At 42.3% G+C, this 25,396-nt stretch overlaps 2 protein-coding genes across 2 annotated transcripts in view; one reads left to right on the top strand and one right to left on the bottom strand.

The window, feature by feature from the left end:
- The window catches only part of SYN3 (synapsin III), a 187,255-nt gene that overhangs the window by 49,603 nt on the left and 112,256 nt on the right, over nucleotides 1-25,396 (top strand). The window contains exons 5-6 of the mRNA XM_079304510.1: nucleotides 2,282-2,438; nucleotides 7,927-8,016. Of these exons, the coding sequence (XP_079160636.1) occupies nucleotides 2,282-2,438; nucleotides 7,927-8,016 (247 nt within the window). The remainder of the gene's footprint in view (nucleotides 1-2,281; nucleotides 2,439-7,926; nucleotides 8,017-25,396) is intronic.
- The window catches only part of TIMP3 (TIMP metallopeptidase inhibitor 3), a 37,314-nt gene continuing 22,827 nt past the window's right edge, over nucleotides 10,910-25,396 (bottom strand). The window contains exons 2-5 of the mRNA XM_079304515.1: nucleotides 22,782-22,864; nucleotides 16,715-16,826; nucleotides 15,894-16,015; nucleotides 10,910-15,267 (exon numbers count right to left, since the gene is read on the bottom strand). Coding sequence (XP_079160641.1) covers nucleotides 15,070-15,267; nucleotides 15,894-16,015; nucleotides 16,715-16,826; nucleotides 22,782-22,864 — 515 coding nt within the window. The 3' untranslated portion in view covers nucleotides 10,910-15,069. The remainder of the gene's footprint in view (nucleotides 15,268-15,893; nucleotides 16,016-16,714; nucleotides 16,827-22,781; nucleotides 22,865-25,396) is intronic.

Raw genomic sequence — 25,396 nt, 5'->3', positions numbered from 1 at the left:
TTGAATCTCTTTGTGCTTCAGTGAGAAAAGCTGAAGGACCAGGAAGCAAGCCAGAGTTATGGCTATATGCAGGAATAAGAAACAGGAGATCTCTTTAAGACATGAAACCTCCCAGCAGGATTTGCTGTCACCATCTTCTGTACCACAAAGCAGGCTGGGGACCTGCTCTCTGCACAGAAATGTTATTGATTGTTATTTATTTTGCCTCTGGTCTCCATTTCTCTGTTCAGGCTCTGGTGCTCTCCAGCTGATGTTTATTCTCAGCTAGTCCCAGGCCTGGCACTGCACTGCCTTGTTCTCAGTATCCATGGGAACATTCACATTGTTCCACAGCTCAAAACAGGGATTCAGTGTCCACCTTCGCTTTAGGGATTCACTCCTCATCTGCTGCATGAGAGAGTGCCCTGCCTCCTTACAGGACACAGAGTTTGAGAATAGGCTTTTCTGCATTAACTCTGTGTCCTTGTGTCCATCATTAAAGTGGAGAAACTCTCTCTTTGCCAGGATCTGAAAAGACAAGAGCTTTCCTCCCGAGCTTTTGGCTGGCAAAAGTAGAGCCAATGAAGGCAGTTTCCCAGCCACTCTTCAGAAATCTGGAGGAGGAGAGACACGCCCGGAGCTCCTGCCTCTCCAGGCACCACAACTGTTCAGTAACTCAGCAGCCCTGGTCCTGAGTAACTGGTTAATCCTTCTTGAGGACCTACACAGCAAGTCCAGCAGAACGGAGCAGCTCAGGCTTTCCAAGATTTGTATTGGCTTGCTGTTTCCCAGTGGGGGTCACCACTTGCCTCATCCCCCTTGCCACCAGGGAGGTCCATAAATCAGCTGCACGGTGATAGCACAGCCCACATGATGCTCATTATGCATCTCACTGCTGGAGGAAAGCACCACCTTTGGTGCCAAGTACATTAGGGAGCATGCCTAGGTTTAAAAAACTCCATGGGAGGGAATCACAACATTTCTAAAGCTTGGCCTCTTGCATCACAAAAGCTGAGCATGCTCCCCACCATGTCTCAGGCGGGCGATAACTGAAGTCCAACGCCAACAAACAAAATGAACAGCTTTAAAACAACAAAGCTGTGCTGGGCTTTGTGTACAGTGTTTGTTGCCACAATCTGGCCCAGAGTCACCATCTCACATTTCCTTGCCAGAATGATGGAAATATAAATAGGGGCCATAAACCCAAAGTATTTCCAGCTCATACATCCAAAGGATAGAAATTATAGTCTCTTAGCAAGGAAAATGTTCGAGGGTAGTGAGGTAATGGGACTTGGTTACAGAGCTCGTTTCTCTGAAAATCTTTAATACAGCATGGAAATTTTTCCACGTCCTTGATGCAACCTCTGTTAACTTATAAAATAATCCCTTCTTTCAGTGGAAAAGCCCCTTCCTTTGAGAATGAACTGCTGAGCTCCATTTTGGGAACCATTTCTTTCCAGCTGCTGTTTCCAGATATTTTTGAATGGCTCTGAAGACAGAGTGTCAGCAAGGAATGAAATCTGGCTGCTTGAAAGATAATCCATTGTCTTTGGCTTACCTAGAAAGGGCCTCTCTTGTCTGTGCATTAGCTGAGGGCTGCTGCTGTTGAGCCATAGGAGTCCAAACTCCAGTCTTGCTAAATAATATTCTGGAAGTCCATGCCTTGAGTCACAGCAGTGTGTGAGGGGCTCTGCTCATTTGATTAATTACATTACCGTGCCTGCCCTTCACTTGTTGACTCACAGCCAGGAGAGCCCGGGATGTGCTGCGTATGCAGCAAACTGATTAAAGGGGGAATGTGTGTCGCTGTATGGATGCGTGGAGAGCTTTCTGAAATCCCTTATGATCTTCCCCACCCACTGGGCATTGCTTCAGGACGGAGCTCAATCGTCAGGAAGCAAACTCGCTCCCTCATCTGCGTCCCACATTGCGACGAGCCTGCCAAGTAGGGCCAAGCTTGAGGAAAAAAAGAGAATCTCCCCACCAGAGAATTTACGACCCTTGGCTCTGCTCGTGGCTTGTTCCTGTGCATGCCTGAGTGACATGGAAACTGCAGAAAATCTGTTTGGCCTGTTTCTATGCTCTCACACTTGCAGCTACGCTGGATTTTTCCATTTTTTAATGACTAGGGGGTTTTGTTGGGTTTGTTACACTATAACACAAGCAGCGCACCATGAGAGGCCCACAGAAGAGCAACACGTGTTAGCAAAAAGAAAGGGGAAGGATGGAAAAGAAACAGGGAGTGGTTAGAAGTGCTTCTGGAGCGTTTGTCAGTAAAGCACCATCCTCTGGTTCCTGGCAGGTCCTTCAAGCCGGATTTTGTGCTGGTCCGGCAGCACGCCTACAGCATGGCGCTGGGGGAGGATTTCCGCAGCCTCATCATCGGCCTCCAGTACGGCGGCATCCACACCGTGAACTCCCTCTACTCCATCTACAACTTCTGCAGCAAGCCCTGGGTGGTAAGTGATGGTCCAGCTCTGCTCACCTCAGGCAAGGAGAGCTCTGGCACCCGTGGAAAGCCAAGCTGGCCCTCCAGGACTTCCATGGTCCCTTCAGGCTGAAATCTAAACAACCTCAGGAGGCCGGGTGGGATTCTTGGGGGAAAACCTACCAGCACTTCTTTATCAGTCCCTGGCTGTATCTAGGTGTTATTTCTTCACCCTGAGCAGGATGGTTCCCTTGCCCCAGACTCTAAAGGATGACCAGGATCACTGGAGCAGGGGAAGAGTGTGAGGAGTCCCTCCCTCGAGAAGGAAGGAGGGATCGGTAGAGACAACATGTGATGAGCAGACCAAAACCACCATTCCCAATTCTCCTGCACCACTGGCTGGGAGGAGGCAGAGAAAATCGGTCCAGTCAGGGTCAAACCACCACATGAGTAGAGTTTTTCAACAGAAGGAAATGCTATATTATCATAAAGAGTTGGTTCACTGAACATGAAACACTGCACCTTGCAAAGATTTAGGCTGAGTCAGCTCCTGATAAGGACAGGGCAGTGTTTTGATATTTAGCACTGGAAGATCCCTTCACCCATTCTTTAAACTTTGTCAAGTTCACATCAGAATCTCAGAAAACCTTGAAAAACATAATCATTGGCTTTTCTCAGCCCCAAATCAAGGTATGTAATAATTCCCCAGACCATTTCTATGAGCAGCCCCAAGGCAGCTGAAGCTGCAGAAGCTGGAGAGATGGAGAGAGAAGATGGCCATTAGCCACAAGAGTAGGGCTGGCCATGGCAGTACCTGCAAGAGAAGTCAGATCCTGATACCATTTTGGAGTTAGCATAAGGCAGTTTCATCCCAAAGTTTCTTCTCTGATCATTGATGCTTCCAGAATGGAAATTTCCCTCATTCTTCTAGATTTGAAGCCAGAAACTACAGCTATATGGATGTGAGAAGGGGATGGGACTTTCCAATAGGACACCATAGAGAACTTTTAGGAAGATACTGTTTTCCAAAAATGTTGTCATGCAATAATCAGGGTAGTGAGAACAATCTCACTTGCCATCACTGTATAGGTGGTTAATGTAAATCTGACCTCAGTTTCCATTTGATTTTTCAGTTCCAGGCTCAGTAGCACCCCTTCACATTGTTACTGACAAGTTGGTCCTACACACAAGTGAATTGACCCTGGTGACAAAAAGCCTCCACATTTACACTGCCTTTTGCTGACAGTCATGCGGTCCATTCCATCTGATTTTGGGGTCAAGTCAGTCAGGGCTTAGTTGACACTTTGCAACTCATGCCTTGTAATTACATTTCTGATAGTGTGAAGGGGCCTCAAGATGTGAAAGGCCTATTTCCTATTTTTAGGCATCTAAAATAAAAGAAAGCAAACAAATGTAGCACATTTTGAAAAAAAACAAACAAAAGCAGTGTGGGAGAACTTGGCTCTGCCAGCAGCTTGGCTCCAGCTACTCTGGGTCTGGTTGTGCCATGCTTTCCTCACAGGGAATACAGCTGGCACAGACAGCCTTCCCAGAGGAGTCAAGGAAACCACTTACAAACAATTTAAACAGGTTTGCAGAATGCCTCCTTTCCTTGGTGCCCCTGCACACAAATCACCCCCAAACCAGTGATTGCAACGTGCTCAGCAATCTATCAGCAACACTCAGATGATGTTTAAGCTGATGTGGAGATTGCAGTGGGGCATTTGAGGGCAAAAAGCTTCACTGGCAGCAGAATCAGAAAATTCTGTTTTTCTGATAGCTGAGAAGTGAGAGATAGGGACACTTTGCTTCACGTTCCACTTTGATTGCAAAACAGGCATCTTAAAATAAGGGATCTGCATAACAAAGATTACTGGAAACTTTTTGGATCTAGAAAACAGTTGAGATGCATGAAAAAATGAAATTAAATACCCCTGGGAAATGTGCTTTCCACTATCATTTTTTATTTTCTCCAAAAATGGTTCCATTTCATAGAAATGTTTATGATTTTGTGGAGGGGGATGAAATTGAGACTCTTTTTCCTTGGCAGTTTGCAACCATGTTTTATTCTCAGCAGCTCTAATTACAGTCAGCTGAGTTTGGGTTTGAGTTTACTCAAACATGCAGCCCCATTTTTAATGACATTTGCCAGGTTTCCATTTCTGCAATAAGAAAACTTCTTCAAAGACTAAAACAGGCACAGTTTGAATTGGATGCTTCTGAGAGAAAATAAAAAATTATTCAGGGGTCTCACACACTGAGAGAAACATTTAAGAAATCTAAGTTTTAAAATGATCCCAGAACTATTGAGAAGTAGTACTACAAGCACACTGAGCTCAATGCTTCAACCACCAGTAATAATTTCTGTGTTAGAATTCTAAGTTGCAGTCCAAAATACAGTGGGATAAATGCTCAGAGTAGTACTCACAGTGCATGCAGGTACTGTCTGTAATTGCAAAGCAACTTTTGCATCTGTAAGGAAGCGGAAAACATGAGATTTTTCTGACAGTCACCTCCTGAGTCCAGGAACTCCTAGACAAACCATTATTGACTGTCAAGGGATATAGGCTCCCTGATGACCTAGCACTTTCAAAATATGCAAAAGGCCTTAAGGTCCTCTGAATGAATTTTTTTATTTGTCTGTAAAGGCTCCCTGCATCCAAATAGTCAGGCCAAGGCATTTCCCTTGAGTTCCTACATGTTCCAGGTACCTAAAACCAGGCTGTGCCACACTATGTGTTATCTGTGGTCTGGATGCAATCTCACTAAAACCAGCGGAACAACAGAAAGCAAGAGCTGCTGCCAGCATGTGGAAGGTGTGGCTCTATCTAGAAAGCTGCTGACAGCAATGTTCCTACCCATCTGCATGGGGAGATGTTACTTGAGCTCTGTTATCAGGTATCTCAGAAGCTGCTGCACCACGTAACTGTGGGAGGCTCTTTGTCAACATCCTGTCCCTAACAACTGGTAAAAATAAAAGAAAAAAAAGAAAGAAAGTGGGAGGGAACTGTCCCATGAGGGGCAATACCAAAGTCAGACCTTTTTGCAGTCTTGGCCCAGTGACGAGGCTCCCAGATGTCTGAATCTCTCATCTGAAACTCTATTTCAGCAACAGCCAAGAGCTGTATGCTTCAAAAGGAACAAGTCAGAACACTGTCTATCAACTGCACAGTTGTTCCAGTTATTTTGTTTGAGTGTTTTCCCAGGAAAAATGTACATTGCCTCAACATCATGGTGTCCATGGTTCACCAGGGCTGCATGCACACACAGCAAGGGGCACGGGCTGTTCTCAGCCAGTGTTTTTCCTTCTCTCCCTGTCTCTGCCTCATTGTGTTTAACATTTAAGCCCTGTTTGCTCACCTTGCTAGTCAAAACAGGGCTTTATTTTTCTTTTGTAGAATATGCAGGGGTAGTGCAGGTAGTTAAGAGAAGAAAGCTTCTGCAACATCAATACCCTCCTTGCCAACAATAATTATTCTACATTGGGAGTTTTTCCTCTTATCTGCTGATGCATGTGAGGGTGGTGGTGGTGTTAGTGATGGGATATGCTGCCTTTTGATGTTTCCTGGATTTTCTTTAAATACTGTTCTGAACTATGAGATTAGGAAAAGGATTCTTTGCATTTGTCTGCAAATCTGCTGGCAGCTGCTCCTTCAGCGTTTGGCCTGGGTCTGGCACACACCTTGCAGCCTAATTTTTTTGCACAGTGATTGCAGGCCAAGATTTAACTCTCAAAGGGGTATTTCTTCTCCACCAGCAAATGAAGTTTCAACTTCTCATGCAGCAATTCCTTTGCTTAGACTAGCCTAGTAACCAGGAGGGGAGTCTTAACAGGGCTACTCAGTGGAAAACATCCTCAGTAGCTCTCTCTATCTGCCATGTAATCTTGGTGTTGTGATTTGATGTATTTGCTGGCTCTAGTTGTTGCCCAGAAGTGCACAGAACATGCAAGATTAAGCAGCTAATGCTATTGGGAAGAAAGGGACCTTGTTTTTCTTTCCCTTCTTCTCTAGATGTCTGTTTCCTTCCCTTAATCTGTGTGTTACTTGCCTCAGGTGACACAGGGATCTCCTTCAAGATTAATACATCCCTACCATTGATGGGCAACTTGAGAAACTCATACAAAGGATTTAAAATCTGTCCTTACTTGGCCCACGGTGGAGACTTTTATTAATTAACTTGATTTTACCAATTCTGAGGGCCTTGGAAACTGAATTCAACGTATAAACTGCTTTGTGAATAGGACTCAGTGTGGAACTCAGTCCTATCGACCACCTCAGCAGGTGGTACCTGGGGTGCCACCCCAAACATTTTATTCTCTTGCACAGCTGCCTGTCCAACCACTTCACCAACAGTCTTGCCAGTTCAGCACTCTCTGTGGTAACAGGGCTGTGTCTAAGCTTTTCCTGAGATTCTGGGACATGCATCACTTCTTACTCTCCTTGGTATATCAACCCTGCCTCAGAAACATTTTTCTGTCATGGTTATTAGGTTTCTCTCTTACAGTTTTGATTTTTTCTCTGGGTGATGAATGATGGATCAAACAGGGAGGCTGCAGACAACATACAGAATAGTCTGCTTGCTTCACAGATGCTGAAGCAGAGCAGGAATTTGTGATGTGTTACACTTCTGTTGGGGTTTTGGAACCTGAACAGAAATCAAAACTCAGTCCTACCATGGGGGGCATTGTGTATGGTTGGGCACAACCCTGAATGATAAAAGGGTTTATAATGGTGATGATAGTGGTGATGATGGTGAAGTTCATGCTTGATGGGTGAGGATAAAGACAAATGTTCCTCCTTGAGTGTGAAATACCAGAGTGGTCACTGTGCCCATTGATGTTACATACTGCTCTCTAGACACTGTCCTCACAGACTGGTGCCCCTCTCAGACCTCATGACAGATGAGACAGGGACAGGCAGATGAACCCCTCTCTCTCCTGTCATCCATGAAGGGCTGTTGGGGGGCCCTTGATTCACAATAAATGTCAGTTATGATTAACAGTGGGCTCCTACTCCCTTGGTCTGGCACTCAAACCCTCTAGTAATTGCTGTCCCTTAGCAATTCTCTGGCATAAAATGCCTTGCCTGGATTTGGCTGTGGGGAAGAGATCCAAGGGACAGCTTTGGTATATTTGGTCTGTGATAGGAGTGGTGGCACTGATTTCCTGGCTCTGTCCTCTACTAAGAAAAGCTCCTCTCCCCAGCTGCATTTGGAATGCAAATTTTGTTCATGGTAGATCTGTAAGTAAATGCAAACTGATTCCCTTCTGGCTTTTGAATGCCTTCTATGCTCCCTTAGTCCAAGGTTTGTGTACATAGGCTGGCTTGGCCATGGATAAATACAGCAGCTTCATATTTTCTTGCTGCTCTCAGGTCAAGAAAGGTGGGAAAGACATGATAACACTTCTCTCACCCCCTTCACCACTATCAGAACATTTTTGAAAGCATTTGCCTGTTGCGCAATAAGTCACTGACATCCACTGTGTCTGTTTTTTGTTCCCCTTCCCTCACCCCAAGTTCTCTCAGCTCATTAAAATCTTCAACTCGCTGGGCCCTGAGAAGTTCCCCTTGGTGGAGCAAACATTCTTCCCAAGCCATAAGCAAATGGTGAGTATATTTGCTTTCTTCTGATGCCACTTTGGATGGCGTGGAAACAACAGATGCAAGTTGGGCACAGGAAATGGTGGTGGGAATGCTGTGAAGAGTCTAAATTTTACTTACAGAAAAATACTAGCTGAAAAGTGCTCTGCAAAAAGTGCTATGCAAAAAGTGCTGGCAAAAGGCACTGCTTGGGAACCTCTTTCCTTTCTTGACCAGCCCACCCATAGGTCACATAAGGACCCTGAAAAAGTGTATGAAGAGACTGAAGCAGAACTCCATTGTAAAACACAGTCAACAAAAAGCTCATCCCTTAAAGCAAAGAATCACTTTATTCAGATGAAGTGGATTTTCCCTACTCCTGGAATTGTTTAAAATATGCTGGCAATTTGGGACATAGGTCCTAAGAGATGTTTGTTTCACAATGTCAGTTTGCTTGGTCCGTCACGTGCTTACCATCCATGAAACATTTATCAGCCTGAAGGTACTCAGGGTAACATGGAGTTCTTAAAAGAGTTTGTTTCAGCTTCTCATGTTTTCTTTGCACAGTGCTCTGGGGTCTGGTATTTCTGTCAACAGCTACACACTCAGTGGCTTGTGTGGCTGCTGGGCACTGTACCAAACTCTTGGAGCACCTTCCAAAGAAATCTGCATAGGTGCCTTTAGTCCTGGAGAACATGGCAAAGAGAGGGGCTTTGTTGAAAGCTGGTCATGGCTCTTGTTTTCCCTGCATTAAAAGAAAGACTAGTTCTTTGTGAGTTTTTGCTCCCAGCTTACACCCATGAATTAATGGCTCTTCCTACATGGCTGAGGCTTTGATGAAACCCTGTATGAACCATGACCCCCTGTGTGACCACTGGCTGGCTGAGCTAATTTCCCAGGCTTGTCTGTGAACCCAAACAGCATTGCCAGCCATGAGGGTTGTTGAGATGTCAAACTGAGGCTCAGAAATACTCAAACCCATCTTTTCTCACACACTCATGCAATGCTGTGGGCCAGCCACAGCACAAAACAGCACTTAGGTACATGATCATCTAGTTTCTTGTGAAAAATCCCATTGCTGCCTGCTAGGTGCTCAAATATTTTGAAATGCTAGTCCTTTACCTCTCTGTTCCAATACTCTGCTCTCTACCTGTGCTGTGTAGACTATGACACTTCCATGCTTCACTGGCAGATTGTGGAGGTAAGTACAGTTAGGAAGTTGTATTATAATTTAAGACAAAGAAATGGATAGTCCTTAAACAATTTGAAAGTTTTTTGCACATTTATAAGATTAATTAGTTGCATACCTGTTGCATTAATTCCTAATGATTTATGAAGAAGATTTTGCGACAAGTAACACTTCAGGACAGTTGTGACTTGGACCACCATCTCAGGAATGGTATTTTTTGGAAGACTTGACAAAGGTTATCATTGCAAATAAGTTAGCACTTTTAGCATGATTTTCTTGTCTGGCTGTCTGATTCTTGGTTCCTCAGATGTAGATGTATTTGGTGCCAGCAAAGTAGTTTGGTTTAGCACGCATCTTAATTTCATTTATTTTTCATCTTTATAACTAATCACCTACTTGGAGATGCTATTACTTAACTTCCTAAAGGGTACAAGGGAGCCTTTTAAACTGTAGGTAATCTCATATGAACACAAACACTACTGTTGGCATGCAGGGATGAGTAATCTGGTTTAAATCACATAGTTCCCAACAATTTACAGAAGCAACAATCCACTTGGGCAAGGTCAGGTCAGCCCTTCCCAGGTGGGGGCATGGTTTGCCTCATGGAATGAATCTACACAACTTATCTTTCTGGGATAAAAAAAGATAAGAAAATATATTTTCTGGGAGCATCTTCACAGCATCCTGGGCTGTGAGAGTCTGAGAGGTCAAGTGCTAACACCAAGCAAGCTGCATTGCAGTCATCACTGAACACCCGTGGAAGTTGCTTGCCCACTGTGCATCAGCTTCTCCATCTGTCAGATAGGAATACACTGATGCCCTCTTATCACTCTTTCTCTTGCCTCTCCTGGAGGCATTTCCAAGCTGTACCAGTGAGCACTCATAAAACTCAGTGTGGTCCTTTGATGGGTGACCCCCCAGAAGTCTTTATAACAAGCATTTATGATTTTACCTCTCTGCAATGTGACACACTTCAAGCACTTAAGTTCTCACATAGGAGACCCTCAGAATTTTCCAGAGTCTACTTTCTAAACCTTCAGATTAAACAGAGAACAGATTCAAAGATCTCTTTCATTCTTTCATCTATGTAGAGACTAGGTTTTCCAAGAGTAAAAAGTGAGATATAGGAAATTTCTAACAGTAGGTCCATTTTTTTGAGCATCTCAACTTATCTGAAAATGCTTTTACTGAAGCTTCTTCCTCATGAGAACAGGCCACTTTTAATCAGCCTTAAACACTAAGCCAAAAGAGAGGACACAAGATTCTGACATTTCACAGCAGAAAAGATGTTCTTTCTTCTCTTTGCCATGGGCATGCACTTTCAGATCTCCCCATAATGATCAGATTTCTGGAAATAAGAGCAATCTGGTAAGTGTTCTTCCAAGGACCTACTGGTGCTACAGCCAGCCCTAATGACTGCCTTGCTCTGTACTGACCTCCTATGGCCAATTAACAACTGGGAGCCATTAACTTCAAAATGGACTTTTTGCCTCTCCTGGGCTTACGACCACAGTAACAATTCTTAGAGAGAACAACCTCTTAAAAAGAGGGGGGGAATCCTGAAGGGATCTTTGCCAAAACACAAAGAATTGCCAGAGGTGAAATATCTGCTTTGGGACCAATAAAAGAGTATCAGGAAGGGGAAGGAAATTAATAAATCCAGTTGCAAATCCATTTGTGTACATTTGAAGTTGACAGAAACTAATATAAGTGAAGCAGAGACAGAATGTTTGTGATAGAAATAAAACCACTTTACTGTTTAGAATAAAAGAACACTATAAAAAGTGAACATTATGCAACATTACCTTAAAAGACAATATACATTCACTGAATATAAAATTTATAAATAACATGGAGGAAAACTGTAAACAGTGCTAGAAAATTTAGCAACAAATACATTCCTTCTGGACAAGGTTTTTCACATGGGTTTGGTTCTCTCCCCAAGTTTCCATGACTATCAGGAACAGCAGAGTGGCTCTATGGAGGAAGGACAGTGTCAGAGAGAAGGAGAAGCCAATAAAAGCAAAACAGCAGCAAATGTTTAGTGGGTTTTTATGTTTTTTTTTCTCTCAAGACTGATGGCCCCAAAAGTCACTTATTCTAAAAAAGACAAAAAACTTTTTGAAGTTCCCTAAATTCTGTTCTGTCCTTCTAAGCTATTAAGTACATTATAAGTAAGCAGTATTTTCAGAGACAGTGGCAAGGATGGAAGCTTGTCCTCATGGAGACCTTTATTTCCAACAGTCTTTACTGTTAAAAACACAACAGTATGTTTCCCATCACTGTGAGGTAGCATTTCACTCTGACAAGTATGGATGGGATACAATGCTAGATTTAGGTTTTAGAATAGTCTTGCCTAAAGGGCCACAGAACTCTTCAAAATATGGGAAATTTAGACTTTAAAATGGCTTTTTCTCCCCTCCCATACAGGGTAGGTAGAAGCCTCCCACAAGAGGACTTTATTTAAGGAATTCCATGCACAGATCTCCTCCTACTTTCTACCTCCTCCATTTTGGAAAAGACAAAGAGAATCTAAACTTTTTATAAACCTTCAATATATACTTTTGTCATTTTAAACGGGAAACTCTCCAACAAGTAAGGAAAAAACATGCATAAATAAGAAACTGAACAGCTTCAGTCTAGAATTCAGCTGTGTACTTTTAAAAGTATTTTTAAATAATGTTGGTATATCTAAAGCATGGTGGCAGGGAGTGTGTGTATAATCCTGGACATGTCCATTGGCAGCCAGAAGTGACTTAGCAAGGCAGAAGAAAGTAGAGTTGACAGAAAGGAAGAAGTCTTTGAGCCTGATTTAGAGCCTGTTCAATCCATGTAATGGCTTCCACTTCAGGAGCACCTTCAGGCAGGTCCTTAATGCAGGCACAAGCCCAAGAAATGCATGTCCCTGATAGCATCCACAGAAACAACATAAAAAAGCTTCCCAAAAGAAATGTATTTTCACTGGATTGTTCCCCCTCCTTTCGGCTCCACATTTTGAAAAGCCTTAACAACTGTTTCTTTACACGGCAGGGGCAGAGATTTGCCACCAAACCTCCACCCCTGCCAGTCTAGCTGTTTGCACCTCAGAAATACTTTACCATCTGCAAAACAAAGTGGGAATATGCTTCACTTTCTATAATGCATCTGCTGTTTTGTTGTTTACAAAGCACATAGCTACATTATATCCTACATAAGGGCACAGGTCCTGATAGCATTAGAACGCAAATATTTTCACAATAATTCGAGTGCAATACTGTGATGTCTCAGCTAGCTAAATGAATCAGTGACAGGTAAAATATGCAGAGCTGCAGTTTAATGAAAATTCAAATCAACACTTTACTGCATCGAGGGGCATTTTTGTTTAGCCTTCCAAAGCTGTGAGAAGTGGCTGCAGCTCACAGAGACGCCAGCTTTGCCGAGTCACCTTGAGCTTGAGGAGGGCCACATCCTGCAATGCTGACTCCAAACAAAGCAAACACTGAGGGTGGCTCCACTCTGCCCTCAGTGACCCTCACAGATTTTGTCAGCTGTGCACAAATCAAACAGAGATTGTTCTACTGGGCCCAAAGTCCAAACCTGTATTTTGCCAAAAGGAACAAATTCCTGAACCACCACCTGATCCTGTGATGGGTGTCATGAAGCACTCTACTCTCCCTCTCATCTCCAACCCATAAAATTTAGGAGTAGTCACAGGGAAGAGGACTTCTGAGGAGTGTTCCAAGTTTAAATCACAGGAAAATCCAATGTGTTTTGTGCTGCATTGCCACTCAGAGCTGATGGGAAAAAAAAAAAAAATGCAGCAGACCTAGGCACCTCTTACAGCAGTTCTGTGAAAATGCCCTTTAAAGCTCATGCTAAAAATGAAGCTTTTTGCTGCAACAAGTCATCCAACAAATGGGGCACTTCAGAGGGTGTACATCTGGCAGAGCTCTGGTAGCACACACAAGGAACATAAAAACACATCAGGGCCCATCTCAGACACCCTTTCTTTTCCCTTTGGCAAAGAGGTTCTAAACAACTCTCCAGTAATTGAGGTCACTGACAGTAAAATGCTGTATTGCCTCAAGCTGGAATCACTGCATCAACCTCTTCCTGCTGGTGGCAGCTCTGCTTTCTAAGTGGAATGAACGGAAGATATATGGAAACTTAAGATAAATAATCATAATAGTACAAAAATGAAGTTAAGCACAATCTTCTCCCTGCCCAAGCCCTCCCCATCCAAAACTTAGTCACCCATTTTGTCAGCACCCCTTCTTCACCATCATTAAAACTTAAAATATTTTTATTTGATAAGAAAAATTATATTATAGTTTTCTTAATAATAAAAAACCAAAATAGAATGAAAAAAAAAACTTCTCCAGTCAACAGCAAAGCATAAGACAGTAAGGCTTCTCCTCCCACATGACTGCAGGACATGGTATGAGCACATGCACAGGGCTATGCTTAACAGTGCCTAGAGGGAAACACAGCACTTGACACAGAGGGAATCCTCCAGGCAGCTGAAAATTTTATGATCCCAGACAACACTTATTAGGAGACCACTCTTCCTTGCCTAGCCCACACACACACTTCCTTTCACCATATAAACAAATGCAGCTATTTTAGCTGCAGGGCAGGAACCATGGTGCAAGGAGTTACAGAGGAAACAATGACTGTAGCCACTACTGCAGATACACTGGAGCTTCAATACAATAAAAGCAACTCACCAACTCGGAATGTCAGTATTTCTGTCTTTGAAACACAATCAAATCATTCTTTTGTTTATAACACCAAAAATTTCCACGTCCTGTCAAAAATAGCTTATGTCATTAAGTGTATATACATCTTAGTTCAGCAAAACACTATTTTGGCAATACTTTTTTTTTAAAATAATAAGAGTTCTAGCAAATGTCCCCTTTCCCTCTTGCACGTGATTGATTTACAGTTGTTATTTTTGCATCTGTTTGGTTTAAGGTCTTCACAAGCTGGTTTTGCTGTTGAAGCTAAGCTGCAAAAATTTCAGGGGCCAATGCTATTCAAAACGGGATAGGACAAACCCTTCATATGCTCTGCTGTAGTTGCATTTACCTCCCTGAAAATAGGGGATGAGGCTTTTGTTTTTGAAACAACAACAAGAAGAAAAAATACTCTATTTTATTCTGGAGAAAGCCAGAACTTCAAACATGCTGTTGCATTCACACTGACTGAATTAGCAAGGACAGTCAGTCAACAATGCTTTTACCAGATGATGTGATCAGACACACCAGGTAAAGTCTCCCACTGCTGGAGTCAATCACATTGCCAGTCTCTCCTAGAGAGGAGGATTTCTTTTGGATGTCACTTTGTCCAGAGTTTAGGCTGGGTTTCTTTTCATTTTGTTTGCCTGATTAATCTGATAAATAAAATCTGTTTCCCTTAAAATAGATTTTTCTATGTATTTTCAGCACTTAGTGCATGAGGAGGGGTGATGGGAAGCCAGCATATAGAAGAATACAGTGCCTAATTGGCATAGTTTTTAGATTTTTGTTTTCCTAAAAAAATAGAGATTATATTGCTACAGCTAATGATACATGTAAGAGAGCAAGTGCTCCATCTTTTTTTATTTTTTTTTTCCTTTTTTTCCCTCCCATTTTTCCCTCTGGTGTGCAAAAGTAAGCTCCCAAATGTTGTCTGATCAAAATGAGTGGTATCAAAAAATGGAAAAGGTGATTACAAATTCAGTAAGGTAGCACAGACTTTTTCCTTTCCTTTTTTTTTTTTTTCCTTTTCTTTTTTAAGTGTTCCAAGTGCTAGAATTTGCATGAAAATAGGCACTAATTTCATTGTCATCATCACGATCTGGTAAGAGTTAGTGTCCAAAGGAAGATCAGCCACAAGTAAGGGAGAGGGGAGATAAGGAAAGGAGGAGCTGCTCAGGGATCTGTGGCATTGATTATCGTTTTGTCTGGAGGTGCCCATCCTCTATACCAGCTGCAGTAGCCTTCCACCCTCTGGATGCAGGCATAGTGCTTTGCTTGATATCCTGAGTGGCCGAAGTTGGAGAGCATGTCTGTCCAAATGCACTCATTCTTGGAGGTGGCAAAGCAGGGCAAATAGTAGCAGGGCCTAATCTGCAATTGGAAAGAGAAATCAGGTAAGGCTACATGTAAAAACAACATTATATAAAATGCCTTTTTAACAGAGAAAAGCAATTCAGAATTCCACTGCCTCAAACCTTGCTTACTAATCCAAAATTCAGCCTCAGTTCTGTAAGCACGTAAGCATGTGCTTAGCTTCACACACACTGCTAATTCCATAGTGAAAAGGGCTTTTCAGGTGCAGAAAAGTTGAGCTTATGTCTATGTTTTTGCAGGCCTGACGCCATGTGCTAAAGTCTTAGTTCCAGTGCCAGGCTGTGGGGTTTTAAGTACTCAAAATGTTTGCACAGGAAAAAAGCTGAACATATCTTGCCAAGCATTTGATGCCTGATTTCATTCACCTGCAAATGATTCTGCATAGATTCAGAAAGTCTCCCCCAACCCCAATTAACTCCAACAGGATATTAAAGGCACAGACTTTGCATTTTTATTTGATTATCTCTTCTTTGGTCTCAACACTAGAAATGAACTTCTTCTCTGTAAAAATTGCTGTCCTTTTCTCTTCCCGACTGTTCTCTGGCATCATTGAGTATTACCAGCCAGGAGAAACAGAGCTGTTGGGTTTGAATGTGTGAATGCCACCATGGAGACACACATACCTTGCAGCCACAGCCCAGGTGATAGCGGTGGTTCAGCCCTTTGCGCTGGGACAGAGTCAGCCGGTCCCATTTCTCATACCAGTTGCACAGGCCAGTGTAAACCTTCCCCTCATACACCCGGCCTAGAAAACACACACATGGTCACAAGTTAGCACTTCTCAGCTCAAGCACTTCTCTCATTTCCTGACATTGCTAATGCTCTCAATGTGTTTGGCTTCAGCCATTGCTCAGCAAATACTTTGTTTTTACTAACTGGTTGAGGAATCTCTGGCCAGCAAGATAACAGCACTTCTGAAAGTCAGGAGTGCTGTGCCGGCTGAGAGCACCACTAAACAACGTGCAGGTTAGTAAAGAGCAGCTGTCAAGCTCCTCTGAGCAACAGTGCAAGTGAACTGACACCTTCCCTAGAAACAAGACTTGACAACTGCCACATGCCCATCCCCCTGCATCCCCCCATCTCAGCAGCCTGCATTTCTCCACCTCATTCCAAAAACGACCTTCCATTTCTGACACAGCCTGGTAACACCCAGTTCCCTGTGACAGACATGCCAGCTCAGGTATACATTGAGAGCCATGAACTGTCATACAACATACTTGTCAGAGCATTCCTCTGTACAAGATACACTTTAGGAAAGAGAGGGACATCTAGACAGTGACTCTCAGAGTCACTCACAGTTGAGTACTGAACACCAGAACACTGTTGGCCATGTTAACACTTAGGAAATTGTGTACAGAGCTGTCTACACTACTGCCCGTGTCCTTAGCAGGTGTATGTATAAAATAGAAGAGCTTTTGCTTAGGGAGAAGTACAAGGTCCTTACCTGTAATCAGATACTGGTACTTGTTGACCTCCAGCTTGACTCCACAAAGACTCTCAGAGGCTTCTGTGTAGATGTACTGAACATGTGGCATTATCTGGAAGCCCCTGTACATCTAGAGAAAGAATACAAATTCTTTTAGTCATCTTAAGAGGACAAATTTCACTTAAGGTTCTTTACAATCTACATTCCTAGTTTTTGGTGGTAAGCAATAAATTTTCTGAGTTTTACACAAGTGAAGGAATAGTGACACTGGCTGGACTCATGGAAGTCTCCCTACTGGATCTGCTGGTGAAGCAGAAAAGCCACCTGCTAATAAGCCATTGCAATTCAGCACAGGGACCAGTTTTTCCCGTTCATATTAGTTCCAGTGGCACTGACTGAACAAAGCCAGTGCTGCAGGCTCTGCCAACATCCTGACATTTTTTTTCCCCTTATAAAGGTCATAATTAGGGAGAAATAAAATTAGTTCAAGCTTGGAATCTTTCTCCTCTATGTGATTTAAACCATTTCTTCCAAACTAAGGGGTTTTTCTTTTAAACAATTACCCTGTTTTCCAGTGTTGCTGCTGTAAGTTTCAAACCTTTGGCGCTTGATCTAAGTCATCAAGCCAGACGCCTCCTTCTCAAACGCGTAGCACACGCAGCTCCTGCTGACCTCAGCAAGGACTTAATGTTTCTCTAACTCAATGAATGCAGACATTGAATTCTACACCAGCTCCTAAAATTAGTCCAGTACTGATGGGCTCCATAAAGAAAATATCATGTATACATCATTCCTCTGCACTCCTCCTCCTTCATAATCTTTCTTCCAGCTCAGTTTAATCGAAACATGAGCCCACTGATACACTGGCACTTGGATTCAGTCAGAAATTAGCACATGTCCCCATCTGACCTGGCCTTACTGCTGCAATTTAGAGAAACTCATGCCCACCTGTTAGCAGCATAATGAAGTCTTTGCATAGCAATGAAGCAACTACTTACATGTGTACACTGGACCCATTAAACATATCTTATTTTTGAAACTCAGAGGATTATTTTCCTGAGAATTTTATCTTTAAAATTTGTCTTTTCAAAGCATTCAGTCATTCTTTCTGTCTTCCAACTCCACAAATGACCAATATTTAGAAGTTAAGAAACAATACAAGTCAGAGGGAATCACCTTCCTGGGATTTCCCAGTCTATCCTCCTGTCTCTCATCTTTACTGATAAAAAGCACATTCACACTCAGTTTAGTAGTAAATATTAATTATTTAAGAAAAAAAGAACCAAAAAAACCCAAACAATCCCAGAGCTATAGATCCTTGCTGCTGTGTCACCTAACATGTAGTATTTGTCTCCAGACTGCATCCCAATCCTTGAAGTTCCCTATTACCCCAGGGTATTTCACCATTCCCCTATCTCCTTTAAAAACAACAAATCTTTTTCCTTTTTGAAAGAACATCTGTTAATTTAACAGACTTTATGCAAGGCCTAAGTACTTGATATAAAATCATAAAAAATTACTACTAATTCTGCTATGCTGAGAGGCCAAATTATCTTTGCAGTATCTACAGAATGTCAGCCAAGTGACTTTTTTTCTCCTTAGATAGATTCCCCTAATCAGCATGATCTTCTAACAGTGTAACAACTCAGTACAGCACTGCTGGGTATAGTAAAAGACACACTACAGAGTTTGCATTTACAAAGCCTTTATTCTATACCCAACTAACATGCAAGAAAAGTATTTTTTAAAATTAATCCTACAGTATCAACAAAAACTCAGATCATGATTGAAATATGACATTGTATCCATAAGTGGCCAAAGTCTTTCAAAGGATATGGAAGAAGTGAACTTTACCTAATCTCTGCTTTATCCCTGCAATTTTCTTGGTCTTGGATGACCTACTCAGATTTTCCAATCCAATCAACATTGGGGATCTAGATTCTGGCACAAGCATCCTGTCTGTCCTTGGATGAGTTATTCATCCCTCAGCACACTTTTGTTTCTTGTTTTCCAAGGGTAATGTGAGGAAAGGCACATAAAATAAAGGTCACGTGTCCAGACCCCTTTCTAGTGGGTGTCACACCAAGAAGCTCAGATAAGAGTATCTTAGCAGATAAAACTAGCTAAGATAACAGCTGGGCTGCCCAGTCCCTCCAGGCAGTGCATTATCAACACTGCAGAGAGCTGCACACTGTACATGGCAGTGCAAGGGATCTGTCACTCACAGTGCTGAGCTCCCAGTCGTGTTGGGCTAATTAAGTATCTCTGTTAAAAGGTCTGCACGTGGGCAGGCACACTTGGAGCCCTTTTTTACTCTTGCCTACAGGGCTGTGAGCTACTCTAATCATTCCCCAGGGAACCTGCTCAGGTCCTTCCTCCAAGACTGTTACAGTCATCACTTTTCACATCTTCTGAGCCATCAAGCCCAATATGTCTAGAAAGCAGCCAGTGATCCTGAACTGGGGCCTGTTTTTCAGCTCCTGAACCTAATTTCCTGTTCACATTACCATCAGGGCCACCACTGTCAGGGCTGCTAAAGAAAGCATGCTCAGCCTCCCAAAAAGCACTTCCACTCAGCCCTGAGTGACCCACATTGATGGTAGCCACTGCCACGCTGACTGAACCCATGCTGGGGCAGACAGGGCCTCCCACACCCTCTGATGACTGAACAAAATTCACTGGGAGGACCTTGGCTCTCAGGAAAGGAAAAAGAAAGTTTGGCAAGAGGGAATCTTCTACAGATGCCCAACTGTTAAAACAAAACAATACCTTGAGCATTATTTTGGATATACAAAGTGTCTTGCAAGTGCTGTTAGAGCAGACAGAGGAAACCCACCCCTAAAGCCAGCCTCTCTTCTCTCCTAACCACTACACTTGGAGTTCTCCTGTCCCCACAATTTTTTGTATATTTTTGGAAGCATAATAACAGGGAATGAAGTATTAGCAAGCATGACATGGTGATGTCTGCTAGTGCTGCTCTATTTCCATCTGTGTCAGCATTCCCCTTAGCAGCCCCCATACTGCCTCAGAAATGCACAGACAAATCCTATAGTAGTTCCTGCTGCTTAAACGACTTCACTCTGTAAAACTGTTCATGATGTTCCTCCCTCTATCCCTCCCATGTGAGGTTGCACTAGATACCAAGAGCTGGGAGCCACACCTTGCCTAACCTTCAACTACCTAAAATATAGGAAATTCACAGGAATTGGGCATCCTCTCTAGTCAAATGCCAAGAACAGACACCTCCAGAACAACTCAGCCCATCCTAAAATAGCTGCCTACAACTTGTGGACTCAATTACACTTTGGTGGTTCCTCTCTTTACCCATTGACAATCAAGAGAGCTGGAACTACTCAACACCTCATTTTAGTCTGTCTAAAATTAAACTAAATTAATCCTACCCCACCTCTTTCCTCTTGGGACTATCACATTTCCCCCTATAGACTCATTTTACAGATAAGCAACAAACCAAGAAAAGTCTCTTTGCTTCTGGCAGCCTGTGCAGGGTGCTGCCATGGTCAACCAGGACTGTTTGTGCTCATGGAGGAGAAATATCTTATCTCCTTGTTTCCTTTGCAGTTTCCTGAAATAGGCTCAGGCCATTCTCAGAATGCACTTGCAAGATCACAGAACACATAGGGGTTAGATCAGTCCTGTGCAGATTTATGACATGTGATCTCAAAGTATTCTTATATTATTTGAGAAAGCAGTGGGGAGAGGCAGAGGCTGCTTGGAAAAGCACAAGGCCTCTTCAGACAACAAACCTGAACTCTAGAAAGCTTGGCAGTGTTATGTCTCTGTGGGCTGACCTTGTGCTCCAGTCCAGGCTTCAAGCTGGTTTAGTTGTGAAATGCAGCAATGAGTTCAGAAATGTTAGTGAGATTAAGAATCCAACTCAGCAAATTCCAAGGAGCCCATGAAAGCACTATGGAGATGGTTTGTTGCCCTTCAAGGCCTTCAGTGCTTTCCACAGGCAATTCAGTACACACTGATAGACTAAACGGCTTGTTTATTTTTCACCTGCAGGGGCAGAAGGGTCTATGCAGACTGACATTTTAGTTTTATCTTCAGAATTGTTCCCATGCAGCTGTGCAGAGCCATAGGCCTCTTTAGTTCTCTTTTCAGCAGAAGGACAGTCAGTTTTCATTGCAAACAAGGGAGAAATTTGCTGTGTCACTCTAAACTCCCTCACTGTATGGATCTAAATCCCTCTTTATACTGAAGTATCTAAGTTCAGCAGAAAGACAGCAGGGTTTCCAAAGAAGACACTTGGTTGGTTTGTTTGTTTATGAAGAACTATGGCCTCTGGACATTCCAGTCCCACTACTGAGCACTTTGCTTCAGGTTCCTTCCTGCCAGAGGTCACAGTTAAATGTCCAGTGCAACATCCCACCAGCCCACCATCTAAACAGCAGACATGAGGGCAGTTTGACCAACACACAATTTCCTCTTTAAAATCCCTTTTGCTTTTGTTGGACACATAACTTCCTAACAAAACACTGTGGAAATACTCCTGCAGAAAGGTCCTGTGCTGCTGAACAACCCAATGAAAACAGCCAGGACAAGCTCAGGTGTCTTAGTTAGAAGAGGGGCAGCGTTCTGAGTGGTAAAGGGTAGTAGCTCATTTCAGGGACTACCATTATTCTAGATCAGTGTTCGTGGTCATTTGTTAGACAAGGAAGTGCCAGAGTCTTGGCATTGAGAAGGATGAAAAGTAGTGCTACTGGACAGACCAGGACATCAGAAAGAAGTTGATGAAGCCACTGCAGCATGTGGACACTGAGTAGTTTTACAAAGCAGGGTACACTTGCTGAGAGTGACAAAACTGGAGAAGAACCGCACAGAGTGCTGCAAGCCTGATGAGATCAACAACAGCCATAAAAAAAAGCGGCTGTGTTGTCTCACTATTGCCAATACAACCCGTTGCGGAGGTTTTTTGGCTTTGTTTTTTTATTTTTACAAATATATATTTCCTTTGGAATCTTGCAGAGAAATTGTTAAGGTTAAGGAAGTCAACAAGCCCTGCATCTCATGCCCTCTTATTCAAAGTCCACTCTTGTGGAAGAGCCATGCCAGGACCAGATTTGGCTACGTGCATGGTTTTGCGACAGCTTATGAAACAGGCTTTGCGTCTCCTCCTCCCCGCTTTCGTGCTTAGCTATAAACTGCCTTATAAAGAGAGTTACTGTTACAAGGCAGGCAAGTGACTGGCTTTTTCTGAACCTTTACTTTGTCTAATATGTTTCAGATTTCTGCAGTCTCTGCCAAGCTTTTCCATTCCCTTTCTTTTTTTTTTTTTTTTTCCTAAAGACATAAACCAGTCTTATGACTGGAATGGCATTGCCAAGAAAAACATTCTAGGGCTGATTTTTAGCATTACATAACAAGGGGGCAGTTTAAGAAAAAAAACCCAAGTCCAAAGCAGCAGGTTGAGTGCAATTTGTGCAGCGAAGAATTAGAGTTCTGAATAAAGCAACTAAAGAAATCAAGCAACTGGTGGTGTTCTAGCTCTTCTCATCTCTCAATCAATACTACCCAGCTCTTTTAAGCTGACAATATTTAAAAGCTATAATGCTCCATTTACCTTTATATAAAGACTTCACTATATGATTTTCATTTGTTTTGTACATGGAAAAAATGCCGTAACCCTAACTGTTGGTTACAATGAAAGCAAGGAAAGAAGAGAAATGAGCACTCTCCCAAGGCTGGCAGACCCCCTACCATAATTTCCTTCTTGGATTTAATGAAAGTGTTGCATGGAAAAGCTGGCATTTCTGTGCATGCTGAACACAAAACACTTCTTCATTACCTAGAGAAGACCATCTGGCATCTTTTACTACCAGAAATCGTAAAATAATGGAAAAATTCAGGTATTCAGCACTGTATGACAGGAATGATCTCCTCCTGCTCCTTTCCCTTCTTCAGGCAAATTTCTACCAATTGCTGGTTTCCTTCCATTCTGTAGGGCCAGTACAAAAAGTGGAGGTGCTGTTAAGTCTACAAAGTGTTTGTTAATGTTAATTTTACATGTTAATTAGATTCCTTACTGTAACTACTAGCCCATGGGAAATGTCTGCAAACATACCTTCATCTGCTTGACTGTGTATCGCATCGTTCCAAAGGGCCCATCCTTCATGAGCTTCTTCCCCACCACTTTAGCTCGGATCACTGTCAGAAGGGAGGAAAAAATACAGCAAATTATAGACAACTTTACACACAATAATGCTATACCTTCCCCTTAAAAAAACCCCAACAAAACTGTTTAGATAAATTATCCTGTAAAATAAACAAAACCCCAGGCCAACCTTCCTCTTGATTTATTCTAAATCTCAAACACAGTGAAGGTATGTAAAATGGGATGGCAAAGTAGGTGTTTATTTAGAGGAAATCCAGTTCTGTGTCAAGAATAAGAACAAGCATTATTTGTGGTTAAGTCTCACAGAAATCTGCAGAGCAGACTGTAGCTGGGACCAAGAGAGATTAAAATCTTTCCACCCAGCTAAGTTTGTAATGTCTTAACTCTCAAGATACAGAACAATGTTCAATAGGATACTACTTTTGAATTGTTCTTTGTGCACCCAATGCAGCTTCTGTTTCCCAATGAACATAACTCAGTATAGGGCACTGGAATATTTCATATCTGGGATTTCACTACAGCTGCCATCTTTGAGGTACCACAAAACCAATAAATGTTCCCTTGAACAAATAACTACTGTGCAAAACCAGATTATTCAGCAACCATCAAATGCCCAGTGAAAGCTGCCAGGCCAGCCATAAGTCACCTGGAAGACAAACTAAAGCTGATCCATCAGATCTTATGTACACTGCATGGCATTTCCTCATGGATACCAAGGGGCACTGTGTGCTCTCTGGCACAGGTACCCCCACTGTACCACAGATGCACCACAGCAATGTCAACTGAGCCCAAGCACCACAGATAAGGATTTTGAGGACCCATAGATAAGGATTTTTTTTTTTTTATCTAGTGGGAAGTTCATAGTCAGTGCTTAATGAAGGATTCTCTTGCACATCCATTTTTGGGGCATTTCATGCACATACAGAAGAAAATTTTAAAAACTTTTCTATCAATCCTCTTTGAAAAAGTTCTGAAACCTATTGCTCATCTCAACAGAGGACCAAGGCTCAGGGACAGGGCAGGCATTGTTCATTTTAATCTACCACAGAAAAACAAAAAAAATTCAGGGAGACATAGAAAGGAGAAAAAGAGATGGAAGCAGGAAAACACAGTGAGTTATTTGCATTACAGCACTATCTAACAGCAGCAACAAAGTTCAGGGACACGTTTTGCTGAATGCAAAGGACATTAAACAAGCATCTTGTTGCACCTTATCTTATTTAGGTTTCAAATCTGTAGAAGCCCACTGAAAGAACGGTCACAAGACTAAGGTTTTTTTCACTACGTAGGTCCAACTAAGGAGGCAAAAAGCTTGTCCCAGCTTTCTGAATAATCAGAAGAACAGATTAAAGAAACAGATAGGTCTGGTTTTACACACCAGTTCCTGGACCTTGTTCCACGAAGGTGGTGTGAAATGAAGACAAATCCACTCTGCTCTGATTTATATCCTGGACTTCAGCCAGACTTGTCAAAGAAATTTCAAACTAGGTAAGACAGTCCTGGCTTTGATTCAAAGAACCAACAAAACCTTCATTCATTGAGAGTAAAACGTTAATTTTTTAAAAAAAGTTATATTTCCCAATGGCAGTACAAGCAATTTTATTGATTGTTCTAGTTAACAAGTTGTTCCAACTTCAATTTACTCTCATCTTCAAACATTGGTAGCTATATTGAACCATGTGCTTGAAGACTGCAAATATCTTTAAACAACTAGCTTCTTCCACTTGCTGTCCCCAACCACCACAACCACCAGCAAAGCTACAGAAACCAGAATGTCCAAGCATCAGTGAGAAAGAACACAATTCCTTAAAGCTTTGTGAATTCCAGGACAGCTCACTAACACTGGAGTCTATAGCAGAGAACGTCAAAAGTCTTATCTCCATCTGCTGATCACTGAAATTGAAAAAACTGGTGTTTGCCCAACACATCTAAAACCAACAAAAAAATCTTATGTCTTATTGACAATAAGAAATACACTAAAAGGAAGTCTTACAAAATGCTAGGGTTTCCAAACCAGAACACAGTTAGCATATAAAATCACAAGCACATTCTCAGTTGTTGATGAAATACCTAAAAAACCATTTTCATAATGTATTCCACTCCTAGCTTATAATTCCTTTGACTTCTAGTTAGGGTGCCACAGCCATCTCAGACAGAAGCTTTGATTTATGGACTAATCAACAGCTTCAACAAATATTCAAAATGCGTTACCTCCACTAGGACATAAGAGAATTCTGATTTCAACTAATAATACCCTTGCAAGCAAGTAGAAGATCTGTATTTTCTTATTACTGTTCCCCAATAAAGTTGGAGAAGAACAGCCATCCTAGCAAATCCACCTAGAAAAGCCATGAGAAACCTCACTTCAAGCCTTTTGTAAGAGGGTCAAGCCCTCTGTTTTTCAGAGAAATTGCCTTTATCACTCCAATGGTAACATTTCTAGCTAAGTTCTTTTCTTTACTGAAGAGCTAGAAATGAAAAAGAACCCACCCCGCATAACTTTTCCCATATTAAAGGAAAAATCAAGCTGTTAGCCAAGTAGCAGAGGCTATTCCAAGTTGTCC

This window comes from Erithacus rubecula (genome assembly GCF_903797595.1).
Source record: "Erithacus rubecula genome assembly, chromosome: 4".
Classification (NCBI taxonomy): domain Eukaryota; kingdom Metazoa; phylum Chordata; class Aves; order Passeriformes; family Muscicapidae; genus Erithacus; species Erithacus rubecula.
This window is presented reverse-complemented; position numbering and strand designations above follow the sequence as displayed.